Consider the following 23,250-nt stretch of genomic DNA (forward strand, 5'->3'; position numbering starts at 1 on the left):
CCTCAGGCAGCCGGGAAATGCGCTGGGTCCTGGGAAAGGCCCTTTACTGTGGACCTTAGAGGACGGCGGCTTGGTTCAGGCCACTCAGGGCTGGACTGTTGGTCGCCCGGGACGTGGTTGGGAACAACAGGCTTCGTGGATTTCCAGAAGTGGCATAAGGTTTCCCACGTGGCCGCTTGTAGGGAAAACGCGAACCAGGCGCGGGCCCGGCCCTCCCCAAAATGCCTGCTTGCCCCCACCTGACGGGGGAGGAGACGGGGCCTCAGAGCGACCAGAAGCCGTGGCCCCCCGGGCCCCCCATCTTACTCACCCGTGGGCCGCTGTGGTACAGCGATGGAGGCGGCCAAGGTTCGTACAAATCACTGTGGTTTAATAAATAGCGAGGTGTTTGTGTGCCGTCTGCTCCCAGCCCGTCCCCGAGCCCGGGGGGGGGGGGGGCCGCACGGTGTCCTCAAAGCACCCCTCCGACGAGGGGCTGGGGAAGGGCCAGAGTCACGTAAAAATAGAGATTTAGGGATTTTACACAGGTGCGGTCCCCTAGATGTCTTCTGGGTGAGTCTGGGCTTTCTTGGCTCTGGAGCAGAATTTTTCACATAGTTTGAGGAGCTCTGACAAAATGAACACGGATGAGGCCAAGCCAGTTAAAAGCAACAAATCTGCCAAAAGGGGAAAGGGAGAAAGGAGTCAGAGAGCACAGGTTGACCCCCGCCCGCCAGCTTGCAGGACCCTCGGCCCGGAGCTCCTTTTCCTCCATTTTGCCCTTAGTCACAGAGACCCCAGAGGTGAGCGGGGAGGACCCGGGAGCTGCGGACCAGACCTTTCCCTTCCCGGAAGCAGATCTCAACCCAGCGTGCACGATGCGGCAGAGCAAGCGCCACCACGACCTCCCTGTTTCCAGGTGGCTCCGGGCTTGGGGGTGTTACCACCTCAGCTAGAACAGGCCCCTCATCCTCCTCCCATCCATCGTGAGGGCAGATGCCCCAACCCCTGCTTCGGGCGCCCCGGGCAGCCCTCCCTGACTCGTTCCAGTGGGTCAATCCCTAGACCTTGCCCTGACCCCACAGAACCTTCCCTGGCTGCCAGTTGCCACCATTTCAGTACGCACATGGTGCCCATTGCCACTGGGGGCAGGAGGAGCCCAGACTTGCCCCCCACGGTGCAGCCCCGGGGCCTTGCTGTAGATGCTGTGAGCCGCCAGCCTTGGGACAGGGGGGCCAGGAGCCTGCGTCCCCTGCTGCCCGCGGTGGTCCTCGTGGCCGAGGTGCCTCTTCCTCTGGTTCCCCGTGTGCTCCTCCCCGACCACATCGCGCTCCCACTCCGTGCCCACCGCAGGGCGCAGGCAGATGGGGGGGCAGGTGCTGACCCCTCCCACTCACCGAGTGCGCCCAGGTTCTCCGTCTGGAAGACCTTCTGCAGGGGCGGGATGTAAATCACGGCCAGCTGCCCCAGAATTGACCCCAGCACCGAGTACAGGAACATGGGGTTCCGGAGAAAACCGATCTCAAATATCAACTTGGTCTGCGGGAGGAGAAGGACACGTGTTGGCTCAGCGCTTCTCACTGAGAACAGGATTGGGTCCTGCAGGGAAGGGAGGAGAGGGCAGCCCGGGGCTCACCTGAGAGCGGCAGGTCAAGGCGTTGAAGAGGTCGAAGAACACAAAGCAGGTGAAGGTCATGGTCGTGGTGCGTGGGGTGCTGGCCCTGTCCGCGGGGATCTGGAACACAAAGGCACGGGCTGAGCGGGTCCAGGAAGGCTGTGCGCTTCCCACAATGAACTCGTCCTGAACCACCCCGCGGGGAGCACCCTTACTGGGACCTGAGCGGAACCTCCCCTTGGGCTGGAAGCAGCTGCTGTAACAGGTGACACGGGTCTCAGGACCACCCCCCCATCAACCCCGACAGCTGGGGGGGCCAGCAGCCCTCCCTCAGGAATTTCGGCTGCCTCCCACACCCGAGCCGAAACCTTGCGCAGAGAAAGGGAACGTCCCTTCCTCCAGCAGGTGACCCTGTCTCCTGGGAGGGGACATTGCTACAGCCCCTGAGCAGAGCAGCCCTTCCCAGAGGAAGGTAGGGGACGGAGACCCTCCCCGGCTTGCGCACTGCTGCTCAGGACCTGAGGCAGGTCTCATTCCCTTTGACATCTCAGGGCCCGGCCTGGAGCCGCAGGTGAGAGGGACGCACGTTCTCCCTCGCACTTCCCCCTGCCTGTGGGAGGTGGAGGTGAGCCCTCCCTGCCTGGGCTTGTCGGCTGGACCACGATTCTCGGCAGACTCCCCAGGTTGGGGCGGGGAGGGGGGCGCATGTGAGTTAGAGCCCGACTCCGGAGTCCGGGTGGAAGCCCAAGAATCTACATTTCCCCCAAGGTCCCGGAGAGGTGGAGGCTGCTGGGGGGACTCTATGCTGAGGGCCACTGTGTGAGCCCAGGAGGGCCTGGGTCCCTGTTCCCAGCAGGTGGAGCACACAGGCTGGAGGAAGGGGAGGCCTCACCTGCCTGGCAGGTGAGAATTTGGGAAAAAGCAAGGCTGCTCCTCTGGAGAAAAACTGAGAATCTGTGGGGGACCCCGTGTCCCGTCCCTCTTGTTGCACCTGCCCAGTTCTCCAGCCAGAGCACTGCATGTTGGCACGGAGGCCACCAACAGGTGACCCATAAGTTCCTGCAAATAATCCCCTCCAGGGAATAAATTTCCTTTCAGTAAATTTCAAATTGTTGCCGTGAGAACAGAAAGCAGCTTCGGGTCCATTTAGAATAAAAGCTCATTTCTTCTCCACGCCTGGGAGGCCTCCTATCCTCCAGCCCATCGCCCTCTGCGGTCAGCTCCGGGTCCCCTGCCTTCCCTCGCTGACAGCCCCCTGTGCGTGTACACGTGTCTCCCCCCTCGGAGCCTGCGCCCCACGGCCGGGCAGGGACCGTCCACACCCCCGGCCCCGAGTCTCCCACCTCAGGGGCTTAGCGAACACCGGCTTAATGAGTCAGGGAGGACTTGCCTCACCTCTTTCCAGAAGATAAAGAGGGTCCCGCTGATGATGACGGCAGCCGACAGGAGGATCTTGAGGATGAGGGCTCTACCGAGGATGGTGTCCTTGACGTTCCGTGGGGGCTGCTGGAGGGTGTCTCTGTCCACCGGCTCTACCCCCAAGCTGCTCGGAACAAGACGTGGGGCGCCCTGACGTAAACCACTGAGAAGGGTCACTTCAGACAGCCGGGCAGCGGCTGAACAAGCACAGCTGGAGTGGAGCACGATCCTTCCAGGCTCTCTGGTCAGCTTCGCAGGCACAGCGGGGGTGTGGGGGGCTGGGGAGCTGGGGCCCAGCGCCTCCAGGCTGTCCACGCAAGCCAGGGCCCTCTGTCTGCACTGGCAGCCTCCCCTCACACCCTCTGCCCCCTCCCTAACAGCCCAGCCCCTTCCATGGTGCCCCCCCCTCCACCCAGTCTGGGCCCCACGGGCAGCCCTCCCCTCCCCCCATCCCTGAGCTCAGTGAAAGAAAACCTCCCCCAGGGCCGGCCACACCACGGTCCTGGAACCACCCCGGGTTCCCCCAGCGGGCTGGAGAAATGGGATCCACCACAGAGCCCCCCACTGACTGAGCAGACTGTGAAACAGCGGTGGGGGGGGCACTGGGGGGGGGGCCCGCTTCACTCCTGGCACCATTCCCAGCATATAAAGAGGACTCTTGCCCTTGGCAGCTGTAACTGGTGATACTGAATTAATAGTAGTAACATATGTAATATGTATCAAATATAATCAGATGGAACGGCACACACTGCCTCCCCTGCCCATGGAGGTCATTCTTTCTCCTGCACCATTCGGCTAGCCTAACACTCCCTTCTGATCCATCCATCCAACAAATAACTCACTGACTAGCTACTGTGTGCCAAGCACAATTCTAGGAGCTGGGGATACTGTAGGGAACAAAACCACAAACCCTGCCCAAGGGGAGACAGATCTTAATCAGATAAGCAAGGACATACATGTATATTTTCTCCCCTAGGGAAATATAAAGCAGGGAGGTGAATGAGAGCCAAGAGGCTGCTGTTAGAGTAATCAGGGAGGACTTCCTGGAGGTGGTGACCTGAAGAGGGGCTGAGCCCTGGAGCTGCACAGGGATAGCATCCCCCACTGACCCTGGCTGCGCACACAGGCGCTTCCTCCCATGCCTAGGGCATGCCGCTGGCCATCTTCCTCCCTAGGACTCCTGGGGACAGTGACTGTGTTTGCACCCACACTCTGGGCAGGGGCCGAGGCTGCAGCGGGGGGCAGCCTGGTGGAAATGGCGCAGTTTCCCAGCCAGCCCGGAGCCTCACCTCTGTGCTGGTGGCCCGTCCATGATGATGTTGATCCACAGGATCTGCATGGCGTTGAGGGGGCTGGGCAGGTTGCACACAGTGGACAGAGTGATGAGGCTCAAGGCTGAGATGCTCCTGTGGGGCGCACACAGGGCAGGGTCGATGGCTGCTTGCCAGACGGGCGCGCAGCACCTGACGGCACTGGGGGCCGCGGGCCTGGACTTACGTGCTCAGCTGAAACCGGACGAAGTTTTTGATGTTATGAAAAATCCCCTTGCCTTCCTCCACCGCATTCCTGCGAGAGAGGACAAAGTGTTTATGCACAAAGATGGGCCCGGCGGAAAGGTCCGAGCGCCTGCGTTAGCGGCGACAGGAAGTGATGGTGTCACCAGAGATGGCCTCGTGCTTGGGCACCACTTCCTGTTTGCCCTCCTGCCCCAGGCCATGCCCGCGGAGGACGATGTCCTGACCGGCACCCTCGGGCGCTCCCACCCCCAATTACTTCAATTCATTTATGAGGAAAGACTTAACTAGAATGGATTAAAATTAGATCTAGAGGGAAGGCAATTTTTTTTTAAGAAAACAGAAAAAAGTGAAGAGAACAGGTGCTGTCATCCCGGCAGCTCGAGATCACATCAGCGACACAGACATTCCTGCCTCGTCTCCATCAACGCGTGAAACGTCCGTGTCGGTGCAAACACGACCCTAGACTCAAACCACGCACATTCACTTTTAGTGATTTTTACTTAACACGACAGCGTGAGCATTTCTGTGTCTTTGCTACATCCCTCAAAACATCATTCTTAATAGCCTCGGAGTCCTCCCGCTCTCGCTGTTGGCAGCCAGGGCGGTCTAGGATTTCCCCATAAACGCTGCAGCGACCGCACGGGCGTGCGCCTCCACCTGCCCACCTGACCCCGGCTTTCCCGCCAGATGCGCCCTCGGGCTGCAAGTAGCATCTGCTGCACGTGTCTGTAGCATCCCCGCCAGGTGCTGTTGGGCCTGGGACACCCGTATGCCTAGCAGAACAGATTTGGGGGGTGGGCAGCTGCTTACGCCAGGCATTTCTGCCACTAAAAAAACAAAACAAAACACCTACAGAGCAACTTACATGATGGCTGAGAAGTCATCATCCACGAGGATCATGTTGGCAGCCTCTTTGCTAACGTCTGTCCCCGTCTGCCCCATGGCAATCCCGATGTCCGCGGACTTCAGGGCGACCGCATCATTCACCCCGTCCCCTGTCATGGCCACGATCGCCCCCCATTCCTGCAAAGCCTTGGTAAGGAAGAGGCGAGTGGAGGCTGCAGCCCTTCCAGAACCTTGCCTCCCTCTGGATGCTCTGCCTCTCCCACCGCGTGGCCAACAGCAGAAGCCCCTCTCTCGAGTCAGCTGGCTGGAGTCTGAATCCCAGCCCCACCTGCACCAGCTGTGGGAACCGGGCAAGCCCTGAACCTCTCAACCTCAGCTTCTCCGTGGGCAAAGTGGGGGCAACCGTCCCTCCTCCTCTGAGAGCTACACTCAGACCGCGGGTGTGAGGCTCATGCGTGTTGTCCATCTCCATTAACAAAGGAAAGTCACCTTACCCCTGAAACCACACGGTGCCCAGTAAGTACTGTTTTCTCTCAGGAATACCGTGCATGGAGATTTGCTCCCGAGAACTAAAACCCCCCCAAATAGCACAAAGGATAAAACAGCCCGGAGTACAGAGCATGTCTTCAAAGCGCGTACACGTGGGAGGCCGAGCACAGCGGCAGGGCCCTCCTCCCTGCGCGACAGAAAACCACATCCATTCTCTGCTGGGCACCCGCTGTTGGCCAGGCGCCGCGCCAGGCACTCCAAGGCCTGGCCTCCTCTAGTCCTCTCACCAGCCTTGTGAACTAGCTGACATCATTCAAACATTCATTCCCCCGTTTACAGATGGGGAAACAGAGGCCTGGAGGTAAGTAATGAGAATGATGCCAAAGAGCACTCGGCTAACAGAGGCTAGCTGCTTTTTATTGTTCTCTCTGCACCACCCAATCCCTGCTCCTGTTTTTGGTGTACGTGGCAAAGGTCCCCCTGTTCTCCTCCCGCCAGTTTGAGGACGGCTGAGGCTCCCGCCAGGCTGAGCCCTGGACCAGCCCTGGAGCAGAGCCCCCCATCGTCCTGGACTGACTCTAACAGACAAATGAGGCACCCAGCTTACCTTTATGATTTTGAGCTTGTGCTTTGGGCTGGTCCTGAAGAAGACAGATACCTGGACACACAGGCGCAGAAGAGCAGAATCCGTGAACTTGGAGCTGAAACTCCCCCCCCCGCCCCCGCAACGAGACCCCCTGGGAGGAACCCACCTTTCTGACGTGGTCGGTCAGCTCTTCCTGCTCCATACTGTCCACCTCGTCCCCGGACATGGCTCTCAGCTTCCCGTTGCAAAGGCCGATGTTCCTTCCTGCACGGTGCCGAGAATCCGTTCTGAGCACTTGCTCCCAAGCCTGAGACCGCTCCTGCGCCCGCCCCTCACTGCACCTGCCCGCCCCCCCGTTCCTGCCTGGGCCACAGAGAATGACGAGAAAACCATGATGGCATCATGCACTGAGCACCTGCCCTGTCACATGATCTCAATGCCATCCATGCAATTAACTTGCAACAGAGGCCTTGTTATCCCTGCTTTAAAGGCGAGGAAAGGGAGGGCAGGGACTTCCCCAAGGTCACAGAGCTGGTGAGGGCTGATGCTGGAACCAGATGTGGTTTTGTCTGATTCCGGAGCCTCTGATCTTTTCTCGGGGCCGGGTGCCTTGAGACAGGGCGGGGAGCAGACCAAGGTGTGACCCCCTCATTACGGCAGTAAGTAGAATGACAGGGGGAGGGCTACTGGCCCTCTGCGGGCGAAGAGCCTGGAGGTCAGAGGGGCTCAATGACCTGTGGGCACACGGCACGCGGCAGAAGCCAGCCCAGAAGTGAACACGGGGAATGCCGCTGCCTGGGAAGAGGGTGTGAGCTCGGGGATAAAGGCCCCCAGCACGCGGGAGGCTGTCAGCGGGCACTAAGGCTCTGCCCCCTTCGGAGGACCTGCCGACATTTTAGGGCCAACCGTGTGAAGGTGGAGCGCTGGTCCTCGAAGCTCACAGTCCCGACGAGGACCCGCTGGCCGCCCGCCCTCCCCGCTTACCTATGGCGGAGGCGGTCTCCAGGCCGTCGCCCGTTATCATCTTCACCGACACGCCCGACTGACAGAGCACCTGCACCGCTTCCTTCACGCCAGTCCTCGGAGGGTCGATGATCCCGACGAGCCCCAGGAAAGTCAGCCTCCCCAGCTCGGGCCCAGAGGCCAGGGCCAGCACTGAGGAGACACCAAGAGCCACAGAGGGTCCACTGGGGGCCGAGGGCCAGGAAGTCCCCAGGCAGCCCGGCCCCTCCGCATCCCAGATCCTCCTCTGCCTGCGCGGGGCTCCCCGGGGCTCTGGATGGCTGGCCCCGAGGTAGAGAGAAATGTCGAGACGACCCGACCAGCAGAAAGTAAGACTTTTGTCCGCTGGTGGCGTAAATCCCAACCACACCCCAACCAGAGGGACCAGAATGAAATCTGCGAGCTGGCGTGCGATGGCACGGTCCCAACGGCTCTTCTTGTCTCTGCTGCTGCCACCTGCCCTTTTAGGGGAGCAGCTGCAGGGGAAGAAAAGGTGCAGGAGGGCACTACGGGGTATAGCTGTCTGCTGGCTTGTCCTGGCCTTGACTCCGGGGACCAGGGCTCCCAGAGGGGTGTTGTGAGAATGACCTTACTTTGTCACCTTCCTGATACTTTCCTTTCCAAAGCTACCCTCCCCGCCCTGCTCGGCTCCATCTCAGCAGACCGGGACAGCCTCACTTTGTACGCTTGTCAGCGAGCTGCTAGCAATTTATCATGTCTCTTTCCTGAAGGGAAAAACCAAGGCACCTGGCACCCAGCCCAAAGCTGCTCATTTTCCCCAGGGAGAGAAGACAAGGGTTCCAGAGTGTTTTTAAATACTTCCTCTGACGATGGACAGGCTGACAAACGGCGCTCTGGGAAACGTGAGCTTTAATGTTCAGCTCGTCAGGGGAGGCGTTGCCCCTGGTCCGGAAAACTGGAAATGGCCAAGGAATGAAATGTGTGCCTTGATTTCAAAGAGCTTTGGGTTTTCCTGATGGTAAGCAATGAGCAAGAAGACCAATCAGGAAAATCAGGGTTTCTGGTACGCCTCATTCATCTGTCTTAGAAACGTCAGCAGGGAGGCACCAGCCTTTCTCACACACATGAGCTGCGTCCGGACTAACCGGTGTCATTTGGTGGCTGGGCTTGCGGGGGGGTGGGGGGGTGGGGGTGGCAGCTGTCTGTCTTTCATCTGCCCATCGATTCCACGTTTGCCTTACTTTCATTAGCACACCGCCCGACTGCTGTTCTGATCAATCCCCTTACTAAGAACCCTGCATCAATGCACTTGAAAAGTCAGTGGTGCACTTGAACTTAAAGCTCGGGGCTGGGGACCAAAGGTACTGACCACGCAGGCCAAGCGACCCCATCCTCCTCTCCTCCTGCTGGCAGAAGGATCTCTGCTGGGGTGTCAGTGGAAGAGGGATGCCTCCGTTGTTGTACATGGTACAGTAATTAATCACTTCTTCAAAGGCCCCCTTCATGAAGTAAATGTCTTCCTGGTCCTTGGAAAAGAAAAAAAGTCCGCTGTCATTGGACGCTTCAGCTCTTGGTGACCGTCACCTCGTGCACACAGCGATGCTCACGGCGGGGCTCTTTCTGGTGGACCGTTACTGCTCACCAATACAGGACGGGTTAGATCAATCACAGGAAAGCCACATGACAGAATACCACACAGCCCGTGGAAGGACTGAGGCGGATCCTTGGTCCTTGTTAAGGCCAGCGCGTGTCCTGAACCGGGCATACCCCAGGCCCCGTTACACCTGTGTGTGCGGGACTGCGTGCTAGAGGTCGAGTTAACGGGCTCGTACCGTTTCTGCTGTGTTCACCGCTGCACATGGCTCATAAAAGGGAACCTAAAGCGCCTGTTTTCCTGTGTGTTTAAGCTCCGTCTCCCGTAGACGGTAAGCTCTGTGCAGAAGGCGCTGTGCCCATGTGAGTCACACTCTGTCCCCGGCATTAGCACTGAGCCTGAGTGCCCACGGCGGGCAGGAATGAGCTCGTATGAGCTGATACAGAAAGATGTCTAAGACGTCACCGTAAGGGGAAAAAAAGCAAATTACAAACACTGTCTACAGCACGGCCTAGTTTTAAAACTACCACCCCATATGTTGCTATGTGCATATTCAAAACCTGGAATATTCCATCCCAGACTGCTGGGCGGGGGGGTGGGGGGTGGTGATGGGTCAGGAGAGAAGAGGGGCAGAATTGTAAGGAGCTCCCATTTTTAAAGTTACACTTCCATAATTTATTTCAATGAGAATATATTCAATGAGAATATATTTCAATGACAATATTACTATTGTCTTTGGAGGAAAAAAAAAGATTTGAAGGTATTAAAACATTTAAAAAATCTGTAACCCCTTTTAAGCAGAGAGGATTTGTACACCCATCTACTCATGGCAAAGGCCTGGAATGCGCTGGCCAAGCTGCCCACTGCCCTGAACAACAGAGGAGGAATCTCAGCACGAGCAAGATGTGACAGGTTCCAGAAAGAATAGGAGAGAAGTAAAGGGCTGGAGAAAAAGGTGGAAAGCAATACAAAAAAACTTCTTAAAAAACCCTTTTACTGTAGAAGATCTGAAAAGCTACAGAAGGTTAAAAAAGAAAAAGAGGGGAAAAAGAAGTCAACTGTCATCCCCACGCAGGGTTAGCCATGAGTAGTTTGGTGTATGTTCCTCTGGTCACTCAAACCAGGTGCACACACATGCGCGAGTCTATGTGCACCCATGTGATGCGTGAGCTCACAGTTCACACCATGTGTGCTGGGTGCTGGGATGCACCTCCTGATCCCCCTTCAGGAGGGAAGGACTGTCCCCACCTGGTGATGATCAAAGGTGCTCATACCTGTAAAGAACTTAGCACCAGGATGTGAAGAAAGGACCCCCAAGGTAGCAAGGGGGGGTCACTGTCAATGGTAGGAGCATGCATCAGAATTCCCAGCAAACACAGGTTACCGGCTCTACTCCTGATTTTCTTTTTAAAGATTTTCTTTCTTTCTTTCTTTCTTTCTTTCTTTCTTTCTTTCTTTCTTTCTTTCTTTCTTTCTTTCTTTTTTTCTTTCTTTCTCTCTCTCTCTCTCTCTCTCTCTCTCTTTCTCTTTCTTTCGTTATTTATTTGAGAGAAAGAGAGATTGCGAGCAGGGTGAGAAGCGGAGGGGGGAGAGAGGGGAAAGAATCTCAAGCAGACTCTGCGCTCAGCGAGGAGCCTGACAGAGGATTCGATCTCATGACCCTGAGATCATGATCTGAGCCAAAACCGAGAGTCAGATGCTTGACCGAGGAACCACCCAGGCGCCACGCATTCCTGATATTTCTGACTCTGAGGTTCTGGGTGGAGCCTGAGAATCTGCATTTTTAATAAATTCCCAGGGGATGCTGCTGGTCCAGGAACGCCACTCTGAGAACTACTGTTTCAGACAAAAATCTCAGAAGAGAACCCAAGATAATCAACGATCTAATTGCTATCAAATGTATTTTCATGTATTTGAAACTTCATAGAAGCTAGGAGCTTTAAACTCTCCTCCTTGCTGCCTGCATTTTCGTTCCTTTGGGGTGTAGGGGAGAGGGTGGGAAGGGGCAGAGAAGCAAACTCACCTCGTTCTTGGGGCTGCATTTTACTGCCATCCATTTCTGCTCCGAACTGAATGGAATCTCTTTTTTTCTCACGTACGAATCTTTAATATCACTTAAGTCCATCTAGGATAATAACATGCAAGCTTCCAGAAAGTCATCCTAAACCAATCTCTATGCAAAGCTCAGTCCACTTAAATTATTCATGATTCAAACCATTTCCAGCAGATGAGAAATCCAAGCTCACAGAGAAAGGCCATTTGCTTTCAAATGAAATGTCCCACCCAGAGAAAAAAGGTCTCGTTTCTCTTGTTCAGGGACAGAACCAGCTTGGTCTTCGTGATAGCTTCTGGCACCCCACCCCACTGCCCACCGCTTCAGCATCCAGAGGTAGCCATTCTGCACGTGGCACTGGGCACAGAGTGGGGGCATTTCTGCCAAGTCCCAGACTCAGGGTCTGACCTCAGAGCCCTGCAATCAGTCGAATGCACTAAAAGGAAGGGGTCTTTCCTGGAGGGGGGCTCGGGGGCCGCCAGGTGGGTTGCATTCCTCTGTCTCCCCAGCACCTCCATGGGATCTGAGCCACAGGGCACCCGAGGATTCGTATGGGATTGCCAGGAAGGGTGGCATGGAGAATGTTCCAGAACCACATGGCATGTCAGTGACTGTCCGAGGACGTTTGAGGGCACTCTCTCCTGTTATTACTAAGCTTCCCCATTCCTCATCTGCTCAGACACGAGCTCGAATTCTGCCACTAATTCAGCCCCAAGCGCAAGAACTCCCAGTGTAGACCATCAGAGGGTCCCTACCTTCATGGCCAGGGCGATCAACGCACCTTCCGTGGGCTGTCCCATCACGGCGTTTTTTCGGATGATGGCGTTGTTGGCCACACAGCCTGCCTGAAAGGGGGGATTTCCGAATGTCTGTAGTTAATATTCGGAGCTGGCACCCCTTGGGGTCCTGGGCTCACTCATCCATGTGAAAAAGTCACATGCTGAAGGCTTGACCTATTTTGGGGGCGGGGGTTGGGGTGAGGGACAAGATTTACTCTTCAAAGTACATCAGAGTCCCCGCTCTTCAAAAGAAACACTGAAAATATTTACTGATTCCGCTGAGCGCTGATTGTCACAAGGCCCTTGTAAGGCGGTATCATGGGGGGCGGGGAGGCTGGGGAGATGGGGTGACCGCTAATGGGTACGGGTTTCCTCTTGGGGTGACGAACTGTCCTGAAATTAGATGAAGTGGCTGCCCAACCTTGTGAATGCACTAAGGCCACTGAGCTAGTACACTTTAAAGGGGTGAATTCTGGGCTATAGGACTTACATCTCGATAAAAAATGATAATTAAAAAAAAAAAAGAAACACACAAAAAGAGCGTGGGGGTGAATCCCGGCTCCCTCCCTCCCTGGCTGGGTGATCCCGGACACTCTCGTCACCTCCGTGAGCCCGTGAGACATCTCGATCGGGACCTCGGAGGGCACCCGGCGTGTGGGAGGCACGAGTCCGGCTAATATTGCTCATATCGACAACACAACCAGGCTCACTGTCCCACGTTCGCTGAGTACCTTCTCTAGGCAGGTGTCTCTTTAAAGCCTTTCCAGCAGGTAGGGAGGAGGACAGAGAATATAGCTCTTCTCTCACCTCCAGGGTCTCCACCCGTTTCTGGGCCACTGGGACACCTGACCCCTGGGGGTGTGGCCCAGGTGTCACCAAACACCAGCTGGCCCTCTCTTCAGGGTGAATCCCCATCAGTTCCTCCTAAATGCGTATTTCCACAGTGGGGCTTTTGACACTCACCTCTACCAATTTCCCCACTGAGACGTTGCTGAACTCCTTAATGACTTCCTTTGAGGGTAACAGACAGACGGTCCCTTTGCCGTTATACCCAACTCCGCTGACCTGCAGGGCAAAGCCGCAGAGAGGATGTCACCACGCGTCAATGAGACCCTCCGCCCCGGGCTGTCCCCTCATCTCTTTTCTGGGGGACCCACCCCAGGGACAGACTCCTACCCACAAACAAGGCTTTAAGCACGAGGATGTTCCCTGCACGTTTGTTCATCAGAAAACCTCAAAAAGGGCCATGCTTTAGAAACCGCAGAAAGCTTCCTCACCGGGATATTCAGCAGCCCGGGAAAACTGTGCTTCAGAAAACGAAGTGATAGCACAGCAGAGCTTCCGTTCTACACAGAGGGAGGCAAAGCTTCCCCAGGGAGCCGGAGCGCGGGCGTGTGAGCCTTTGCAGCCCAGGGGTCTGTCAGGACCCCGCTGCCCTGTGGCTGGGGCACAAAGGGAGCCGGCGACGGACAACACGGACACCACAGGGCGTGCCAGCCGGCCGGCCACATTCCATTTACGAACACACGCCCCAGCCCGTGAGACGTCACTGCGGACACCTTAGTCTGGAAGTTCTGTGAAAAACCCCGCAGGATACACAAGCACGTTCCGGGGGCTTGCGACCGAGCCAGGGGCACAGGGGAGAGACTGAGAAACCCCGAGGGACCGTCATGGTCCGTTCATCACAGGCCGTTACGGGCAACTGCTTCTTTGCTTCTACGTCATGTGACGAGCTTATTATTAAAAGATCATCGCAAAAAAATAAAGTTGGCTCCCTTAACTCGGTCACGTTCCTTTCTGCTGTTTGTACCAAGGAAACTGTACAATAACCCATTTTTGTCTCTTCCTTAGTGCTTTCTAGAAGATTCCATGTAATTTTAGGAAGGAAAAGGTCCGTGGCACGGGGCTCACCTCAGCATGGAGCCCATCGGACGTCACCAGCTGGGTGACGGTCATCTCATTGGCGGTCAGCGTCCCTGTCTTATCCGAACAGATGACACTGCAGCAACCTGGCACGAGGCAACCCCCGTTCAGAGGACAGAGAAACCATCACTGTTCATCCTCAGGCTAATGAAATAGCCCGGCCGAACGACCACTCCTTCAGTCCCATTTACAAGATTCCAACCAGCAGAGTCCCTTACCTAAGGTCTCCACGATCGGTAACTTCTTCACGATGACGCGCTTCTTGGCCATCCGCAGCACTCCCAGGACCAGCGTAACCGTGACGACGATAGGCAGACCCTCGGGAATGGCAGCCACAGCCAGGCTGGATCAAAAGGCCAGATGGGTCACCTTTAACACATGCACTGAAGGAGGACATGAATCCCAACTGGGGTCGCCAACACTTTGACCCGGTGAGGCATGTCTCTGGTGTCCCCAACGTCCCCGTTCTAGTCTCTGTTCCCAATCCCATGATGCACCCGTCTCCTCCAGCATCCATGGCTCTGAGTTCTCCTGTTGCAAAACCCTGCTCTTGGGCACAGACCTCCCCTATCAGACGTCCACACTATAGCATAAATTAGTCCCTCAGTTGTTTTGCCTCTTAAAGCACTTTTGCACTTAAATTACTGTCGTTTATTAGAGAGAAAGGCCTTTGGGTCCTATGAAAGGAATTTCCAGAATTAGGCAGTAAGTGGGAAGTGGAATTTTTTGGTTCAGAGGATCCTCCCTGACTCCCCTGATTTTCACTTCTCACTGGTCTAGTTGTTTAGACACTTCTGGTAAGGAAGCCAAACAAGGAAATTAAGGTTGAAGGGAGGCAGTGTGACAAAGCTGTGCCTTTGACGATTGTAGCAGAGCCATTTGGGCGTCCGTTCGGTTCATCATTATCCCTCCAACTCTTTCTGGACCATGTGACCCCCCCTCACACAGCCACGGCTGATTGGTTTAGAGACAACATGTGACCCCAGCTGAACCAGTGAGCTTCTCTCTCGGGAAACTGAATTGGGATAAAGAGGGTGGATCCCTTCTTGTGGGAGGTGTGTCCGCAGGTGATGGGACGTTAAGGAGGGGCTCTTTCTGCCTCAGATTTGGTTCCAGAACATCATGGCAGACGGATTCCCCATTCCACACCCCTGAGCAGGTGTGGATGAGGCAAAGGGCTGGAGTGGGGCTTCCGGCTGACCTCAGGCCAGTGGGGGAGGCTGACGAGCTTCGGGGCCAGACTGGAGAGGGTGCCTCTGTGCAGAGCTGTGGGTGAGCGCGGCCAGCCACACCCCCCCACGGCTCACCCTCCGCACCAGCACACCCAGCAAAGCCCCCGTAGGCATTCAGCAAATATTTGCTGGACAAACAGACAGGAATGAGTGAATACTGGCACGCCTCACGGGCACTGTGGCTTCAGCTCCAGACCCCCGCAATACAGCGACCGTCCCAATACGGCAAGGCAGATGAACCTTTTGGTCCCCAGTGGCCATAAACGTTATGTTTATATTGCACTGTCATCTATTAAGTGTGCAAGAGCATCATGTCTAAAAACCCAATGTGTAGTATTTAATTTAAAAATACTTTATTGCTAAAAACTGCTGACAATCACCTGAGCTTTCAGCACACCGGGTCACTGATCACAGATCGCCATAAAAAATAATGACGATGAAAACATCTCAGATATTGCGAGAATTACCAGAATATGACAGAGATGTGAAATGACCTAATACTATTGGGAAAAACGGCCCAACGGACTTGTTCAACACAGGCGTGCTACAGACCTCGACATGGTGAAAAGTGCAGGATCTGCAAAGCACCATGAAACGAGGGACGCCTGCACACACAGAGCACGGGGCGAGAGCCGCGCCGGCCCAGCACACAGCGAGCATTCTACGGGCTTGCCTCAGCGTCAGAAAGCCTGGCTGCGTCGCACATGGCTCTCCTATTTCATCTAAGCTAAGACATGGCTGATGGTGAAGGGGCCCATTATCTGTGTACCACTCAGAAAGAAAAAATGCTGCCAATTACTTAAACACAGGGTGCTCTCTTATCTCCTCATTTGTAAGAAGCAGTCTGTCCTGAGAGAAGTGTGAAAAAAGAAAGTGCGTCTTAGAATCAAAGAAATACGGTACATGAATCGTGGCCTTTTCTCTGGAAACAATGGAACATTCAGGGGCAAGTTCTACGAACCAAGATTACTGAATTTGGTCAAGGGACTGTGCCCAGTTTCTATGGTGACAGCAAGAAGGCTTCCTTGGTTTTATGGCACAGGTTGACAAGACAAGCTAAGCAAACATTTGCAGAGGGCTAGGACGAGGACTTTCCCCCCACGTGGTGTGGGAAGGGCGTTTTTACATGTACTTGGACGCTTGCATGATAATAAAAAATTAATCCACACAGTAATAAAGATTAGCATGGGCCAGGAAAAGCGAGTATACTTTGGATCATCTTGAATGTCACTTGAGGCAGAGGGAATTAGGATAAACTGTTTAAAAGAACAATTCTCAAGTTACTTCTTTTGGAGAATCTCTTCCTCACTAGCTATCCTGCTATTTCTACCTTCTGATTCAGTGATTTCGAGCAGCTGACTCCACTAAAAATGTTCATCTTTGCAAAGTCACAAGTGAAACGGACAGAGTAAATTTTCTCTGGATGGCAAGCGTACCATGGATCTAGTGGGAGAAGTGAGAGGGAAGGGACGTCGAGACCTGGAACCAGAAGGGACCAGCAAATGGTACTGGGAAGGGTGGGCAGGGAGGGTCATGGAGGCCTTTTCTGTTACTTACTTGGAAATACTGAATAGTCATCTTGGCTCATAAAGACTTTTCTATGGTTTTTAAGGTGGGAATGGAATGTGCCATTATTTGGGGGACATTCTTAGGTGTCATGGCTTCTGAGTGCTCTGCTTTTTCTGGAAGTCCGCCCCAGGGCTCAGGCTCCTCTGTCCCTGCCCCACCACACCTGCCTCTGAAGGCTTAGTCACCTGAGCACTCTTGTCAGGGGCTCAACCTTCTTCCCTGGCCCTGCCTCTTGCAGTGGGCCACCACTTAGAGCAGCATTGGCACCCCAGGGAGCTTGTCAGGAATGCAGAGTCTCAGCTTCTCCCCACCCGCCCCAGACCCACCGAATCAGGGCACCAGTGATTGGTGAGCAAACTTTCGCCAGGACCCTCCCGTCCTCAGGCTAATTCTGGAGACCCCTTCTCTACACTGACCCACTCTTTCAGGATGCACGTCCTGGCCTCGAACCCCACATTCCACAGTCAGCTCCCCGTGCCCCCGGAGCCCCCTCTCGGCTGCAGCCAGCTAGGGCTCACAGCCCTGTCACCTCCTGTGTCTATGTCAAGAACAGCCAACACGTTTCCAAAACAAGAGTAGCGATGGCCCAGCATGCCATGTGGAGGGCTCGGATGACGTTTTTTAGAATCAGGAGTAAAGGGACCCATAAGCGGCTGGCGCTATGTGCCCTACCCAACTCCACTGTGTGGTTCTGCTCGTGGAGCCCAGCCAGTCCCTCCTGGTGTCCCCAGAGGCCCCCAGCTCAGTCCCACCCCCCACCATGGTGGGACCCTCCCCGCTGAACCCCCTTCCTGCCTTCTCGAGCAGGCTCCTCCTCATCTCCGCTCCCACCCCTCAGAGCACCTTCCCCGGCCACCCTTCCAGGACAGGTCTCTTCCCGCCCCCCTTCTACTCTCTCTGCAGCTTTTTCCTTTGTAGCCTTGACTGTGAGCTATGATTATCTTATCAATGTTCACTTGACTCGTTCACACTTACTTTTCCCATCAGCCCGCAAACTCTGATCTGGCTCCATCACCCTGGGTCAACGGGTGCTCAACGAGTATCTGCAGGGCCAAGGCCAGTGGCCGGGGGGCCAGCTAGGGGGTGGTGGCACGCGGGAGAGTTCCTGCCCTGCCCCAGAGGCCGCGCGCGAGGGCACCGCCACGCGGGGTAGGCCGGCCTCCCCTCTGTTTAGGCCAACACACTTGCCCAGAGCCACAGAATCAGCTAGCAGAAGAGACAGGCTTCAAACCAACCCACAGCATCCTGACCCAGGGCCAGGGTCCTGCTCCCCCATCGGCCCACCTTCCCCGCCACCCTGGCGAGGCGAGGTCGGCGCCGTGCCCTTACCTGACCCCGATCGTGAACATGCTGAGCAGCTGCTTCCCTTGCAGCCAGCCAGTGAACATGATCAAGCCTGGGGAAGAGACAAGAAGTGTATGTACGCACACACGCACGCACACATGTGCACACGCGTACGTCCTCGGACATGCAAACGTGTTTCCAACTCACTCCCTTAAGAGTTTCAGGAATAGATGCATAAGGCGACGAGTAAGAACCTCAAGTATTGTAACCACTCTCCTGTTTCTTTTTAAGACCTTCCACACCTGCAAAAAAGAATGGTTTCACTTTCTCAGGCAAGGACCAAGCCAGTTCAAGAAGGAAATGATCAGCCAGTTAGTTCCTCTCGGGCTGTTTGCAAATGTTTACAGGTGATCCCCGTGCTCTCCCCAGGTGCCCCACGTGTGGGGACGCCCCCACGGTGTGGGATGTGGCAGCTGACGTGCTCCTGCTGACGGGCACATGGGCCCGTTGCTTACAGGACTTGCCAGAGAGGGACCCTCGGGTCACAGAAGGGGCGCGAGTCACGCTGGGACCCATGAAAATGCACAGGACGTTCCGGCAATGGGGAGAAGTTCTGGGGCCGCCAGGTGCGGCCTCAGTGTCTGGATCTGTAAGGTGGGGATGATGACCATGTCTCCCTCGAGAAGTTGGTTCAGGATTTAAGAGGCAACAATCCCCTCCAAGTGCTCAGCACAGCTCTTGGGGGCTGCTATTGCCTTTGCGGTCGGAAGAGGCGGGAAGGTGAGCAGAGTTGCCTGCTTGAGCCTCGGAGGACCTGCCAAGGAACAGCAGCTTCACGTCACAGGGAACGGGGAGCCAGGGCAGGTTCTGTGCTGGGTGACAGCTCTGTGTGTGTACGTGTGTAGGGTGTGTGTGTGTTGCGGGGCGGCGTCACGAGACCTGATTTGTTAGGGTTTTTTTTCCATACAGTAATTAGTGGTGGTAGGCAAATGAAATCTCAGCTGGAACCCAAATGAGTCCAGATGCAGAGACTGGACGGGCAACTCTGTTAGAAATAGGGGTGGGGTGCTGAGCCTGCAGCCCCGGGCACTGGGCCCCGACCCCGCCCTGGGGGCCCCTGCTGGAAGCTGGAGCATGCCCACGGGACCCCCAAGGGCAGGCGCGGCACATCTCTCCCCAAACCCACACTCAGTGACTTCAGTACATGGGTGGTTTGAAAGTGGCCACATGGAGGGTATTTATACCACGGAGCCTGGCAAACGTTCCTCTCCCGGAAAAGTCGGTTCTTAAGCACTGACCAGCCCACCACAGCTTCCCTGCATCTCCCCCGTGGGCCCTGCAGGGATCGGCGGAACCCAGTTCCAAAACGCTAGAGCAGCTCTTAAAATATTTATTAAGGGCACCTGGGTGGCTCAGTTGGCTAAGCGTCTGCCTTCGGCTCAGGTCATGATCTGGGGATCCTGGGATCGAGCCCCACATCGGGCTCCCTGCTCAGCAGAGTCTGCTTCTCCCTCCCTCTACCCCTCCCCGTTTGTGCGCACACGCGCTCTCTCTCTCAAATAAAATCTCTGAAAAAAAGAATATCTTTGCTTGTGGGCCATATGAAAACAGGTGGCAAACTCATTTTGGTCCAGGAGTCAGAGTTTCCAATCCCCGCACTAGAGAGCAAAAGAGGCCTCCGGGCAGCCAGGACTGCGTGGGCATTCTACTCTCCCAGAGATGTCTGGTCAATATGTAACCCCAAGGATGGCCAGTGAATGGCAATGCATGGGCCTCATTCCCCACCTGTGTCCATGACAGCCATCACGAATCTGTCACAGTCCTCCTTGCCACCACGCAGGAGCATGACCTCAAAATGCTGTCACAGCTCAGACCCCCACTAGTCGAGATCAGACTTGGCAGGTTAAGATATAACCCATCTTCCATTATGGCTCCAGGACAAAACAGGCTGGGAAGGAGGGAAAAAGGCATAGAGCTACCTCACAACGGTAAAGCTAGTGATTTAGCCAACTCTGAGCACTTACATCCAAAGTTGAAATTTGGAAAGGTGACTAGACACTGGAATTTTGGGAAGGGGTGCCCAGGGAAGGAAGGGCGAGCAGGTCTGTCCCCAGCATGACAGAACTGAAAGCCCTGACTCCAGATCACATCCTCTTAACTTCTCTGCAAAATTTACTACCTCTTAGAAGTTGCAAAGGAGTGCAGATCCCCTCCATGCCTTTGAAGATACCCTTTGCTCTGCCTGGAATTCTTAATTCCCTCTTTTTTCACTTGGCAGACTCCTACTTATCCCGCAAGACCCAGTTTAATGTCACATTCCCCTTGGAACCTTCCCAACTCTCCCACTCAAGATTAACCACTACCTTCACATTTCATGCTTGTTCGGCTATCTCTCTCTTACTGGCCTGGGGTCCTTCAGAGGGCAGAAGCTGTGCTTGATCCATCTTGATAGCCCCTGACCCTATCCCAGTGACTAGCGTGTCATAGACACTCGATAAATGAATTCATGCATCTGGGTGGCCCAAGGCACAATGAAAGTGCTTGTAGGAGGGAAAGCTGTTTCTCCCACGAACTTTCCCTGGCTCCACAGTTTTAGGGAGACTCACTGGTACAGCCTCTCATCACTGCCTGTGCTATGGGCAGTGGTTTGTTGGTTGATTGAGAATCTGCCATGGGCCAGGAGCCAGTGGGTCCTTAAAGCTGGGAATGAAGAACACAGAATCAAAGCCAGAGCTGGAGATAGCAGGAAGGAGCCGATGAAGGGACCAGGGTGGCCACATGGGGATATTCAGGCTTAAGACCTACATTTAGGTCCGCAGCATCATGTGGATGCTGTTTGGTGTGTTGCCAAAGGCCAAGAGGCACAAGCCCAGGGATAGCCTGCTCGGTAGCATAGAAATATGGCTGGGTGCACCGCTAAACCACACCTCCCAGTCTCCTCTGCGGTTGGGTAGGCCATGTGACTCCATTCTGGCCAATCAAGACTGGGCAGTGGGCCAAGGTGATGACCTCACTTGCGGGTCCATGCCTTAAGCATTTCCCCCACAAGCCTCTGCGTTCCCACTTTGCCCACTTGCTGGCTGAACAAGTGGGGAGAGTGGCCAGCCTCTGAGGACCTGGAGGGAGGGAGAGCAACCATATGGTAGGGGCCCGAGATCCTGAGTTGGTGTGTAGAGGGGACCTACCCAGGAAAGCCACTCAATCAGGAATGTGCCCATGGACTGGTGTGAGCAAGAAATACACCTTGACCATGGGAAGCCATTGCAATGTCGGGCTGCATGTCACAGTGAGCCTGGGCTAAGAGAGAAACCTCTTGGTCCTATCAGAGTCTCCAGTCCCATCCCTCGGTCCTCACCCAAGTCAGCGGCAAGATATTCGAGAAACAGCCATGGCTGCTCAGGACGGCTCCCCTCCGTCCCCCCGACCCAGTGCAGATGCTTCACTCACCAATGATGCCAAAGGAGAAAAGTGTCAGCTGCTTCCCTAGCTTGTCCATGCTTTTTTGTAGTGGGGTTTTAGGCGTCTGAAAGGATGAGAACAATGGGTTTGTGAGAGGAGATCCCAGTAGCGCCCCTCAGCTTCCGCCTGGCTTCTTTATACCTTGAGCGGAGTGACAATTCCACAGGCGGGCACATATATACAAACTCACTGACCTCTACACTTGAGAGCTGTGCATGTTAGTGTCTGTAAATTATATCTTGACAACAAAATCCTAATAAATGTTGTTCAATAAAAATAAATTTTTAAAAGCGTGAAAAGCATGAACTCGTATTAACCACATCATCCTCGCTCCCCAGGAGTGGGCAGGGCTGGTGTAGGTAGCTGAGAGGAATCTCAAACCCCAGACTACCGAAAAACCAAAGCCACCACTGGCCCTTACCTCTTCAGCCTGCATCATCTTGAACACTTCTCCGAACTGGGACCTTTCCCCTGTTCCAATCACGACTCCCTGTGTTCAGGAGAGAGGAGTGTGAGGTCTGAAGCTGGAAGCCCGCTGGTGAGGGCAGCCAAGGTCCCTGGGGCTTACCTGCCCCTTCCCACACTGCACCAGGGTCCCCATGAAGACAATGTTGCTCAGAGTGGTGAGGTCCCCTCCACCCGTCAGCGGGCTGTCTGTCTTACTGCATGGCTCAGCTTCTCCTGTGAAGCTGGACTCGTCCACCAGGAGGTCCGTGACCTAGAAGGGGAAGAGACGATGGACTCTGCCCCTTCACCCTGAGAACGGATTTTAAAAGCACAGAATGGACCACACTTCCCCTGTAAAACTTCTCAACTGGGAAAAGTCTCCTGTGCATAAGAGATCGTGCCTCTGACTGCCAAGAATGAAGTCTGACCATTGGGCATCTATATAGTGGGCATGCATCTCTAAGCAGAAAACAGCCCTCTGCTAGGACCTAGAGTTGGGCTGTAAATGATTTTTTCCCTGGGTTATCTGTACTGACCTGGCAGGACATTCAAATAAGTCTTTCCTGAACAAACTCCTAAGACTGTGTTGGCAGGGGGAAAAAATTAGATTTTTGGGGACCATCCCTGATACTCAGGGTCATTTCTAAAATCACAAACGAGGGCGCCTGGGTGGCTCAGTTGGTTAAGCGACTGCCTTCGGCTCAGGTCATGATCCTGGAGTCCCTGGATCGAGTCCCGCATCAGGCTCCCTGCTCGGCAGGGAGTCTGCTTCTCCCTCTGACCCTCCCCCCTCTCATGTGCTCTCTCTCATTCTCTCTCAAATAAATAAATAAAATCTTTAAAAAAAGAAAAAATAAATAAATAAAATCACAAACGAGAAGCCCCTGAGTTTGATATAGAATTCAGGAACTTCAGACATTTTTCTTAGGTGCATTAAAGAAAGCTTGTGTCTATGTTTACATTTGAACGTGATCTTTAGGTTCTGAGAAATCACTGTCATTTTGCCAATTTATCAAAATGACTGGTCTGGCATTGACCGTGTCGAACAGAGGGGTGGCCTGGGAGATGCCTTTGGAGAGCAGCTGGGACTGCTGGTACCCAGCACAGATGTGCTTGCCTTTCCCGAACAGGTGTCTTCCAGAGACGCTGGCTCTGATGTGTGGTTTGGAAAGTGAGCCAGACTGCCCTCCTCAACCTCGGCCATAAAGTTATGGCTGTTTTCATGAGGATGTTCTGCCGCTAGGTAATCCAAATCACATTTTACAATGTAACAAAGTTTTGTTTTTCTTTTTTTTAAATGTTGCCACAATTAAAAAAAAAAAAAAAAAAAGCAACCAGGAAAACATAGGACAGTATCTGGCCCCGTCATGCCATTTACCAACAGATAGCAAAGAACACACTGAAATCAGGGAACCAGGATCAGAACATGGCCTCAGATGCCTCGAGGAACTGAACAAGCTTTGAATGTGTAGCCCCTCTTGAAAAACATGTCTCAT

At 54.7% G+C, this 23,250-nt stretch overlaps 1 protein-coding gene across 1 annotated transcript in view; it reads right to left on the minus strand.

Annotated features, from left to right (window-relative positions):
- Nucleotides 1-449: 449 nt before the first annotated feature.
- Nucleotides 450-23,250, minus strand: part of ATP2C2 (ATPase secretory pathway Ca2+ transporting 2) — a 58,112-nt gene continuing 35,311 nt past the window's right edge. The window contains exons 8-27 of the mRNA XM_032389802.1: nucleotides 21,876-22,025; nucleotides 21,729-21,797; nucleotides 21,296-21,371; nucleotides 17,894-17,960; nucleotides 13,982-14,106; nucleotides 13,752-13,849; nucleotides 12,804-12,905; nucleotides 11,817-11,906; nucleotides 11,032-11,133; nucleotides 8,784-8,940; nucleotides 7,436-7,606; nucleotides 6,618-6,715; nucleotides 6,473-6,523; nucleotides 5,396-5,562; nucleotides 4,511-4,579; nucleotides 4,303-4,419; nucleotides 2,990-3,137; nucleotides 1,616-1,714; nucleotides 1,377-1,518; nucleotides 450-656 (exon numbers count right to left, since the gene is read on the minus strand). Of these exons, the coding sequence (XP_032245693.1) occupies nucleotides 538-656; nucleotides 1,377-1,518; nucleotides 1,616-1,714; nucleotides 2,990-3,137; nucleotides 4,303-4,419; nucleotides 4,511-4,579; nucleotides 5,396-5,562; nucleotides 6,473-6,523; nucleotides 6,618-6,715; nucleotides 7,436-7,606; nucleotides 8,784-8,940; nucleotides 11,032-11,133; nucleotides 11,817-11,906; nucleotides 12,804-12,905; nucleotides 13,752-13,849; nucleotides 13,982-14,106; nucleotides 17,894-17,960; nucleotides 21,296-21,371; nucleotides 21,729-21,797; nucleotides 21,876-22,025 (2,217 nt within the window). The 3' untranslated portion in view covers nucleotides 450-537. The remainder of the gene's footprint in view (nucleotides 657-1,376; nucleotides 1,519-1,615; nucleotides 1,715-2,989; nucleotides 3,138-4,302; nucleotides 4,420-4,510; nucleotides 4,580-5,395; nucleotides 5,563-6,472; nucleotides 6,524-6,617; nucleotides 6,716-7,435; nucleotides 7,607-8,783; nucleotides 8,941-11,031; nucleotides 11,134-11,816; nucleotides 11,907-12,803; nucleotides 12,906-13,751; nucleotides 13,850-13,981; nucleotides 14,107-17,893; nucleotides 17,961-21,295; nucleotides 21,372-21,728; nucleotides 21,798-21,875; nucleotides 22,026-23,250) is intronic.

This window comes from Phoca vitulina, unplaced genomic scaffold, assembly GCF_004348235.1.
Source record: "Phoca vitulina isolate PV1807 unplaced genomic scaffold, GSC_HSeal_1.0 scaffold56, whole genome shotgun sequence".
Classification (NCBI taxonomy): domain Eukaryota; kingdom Metazoa; phylum Chordata; class Mammalia; order Carnivora; family Phocidae; genus Phoca; species Phoca vitulina.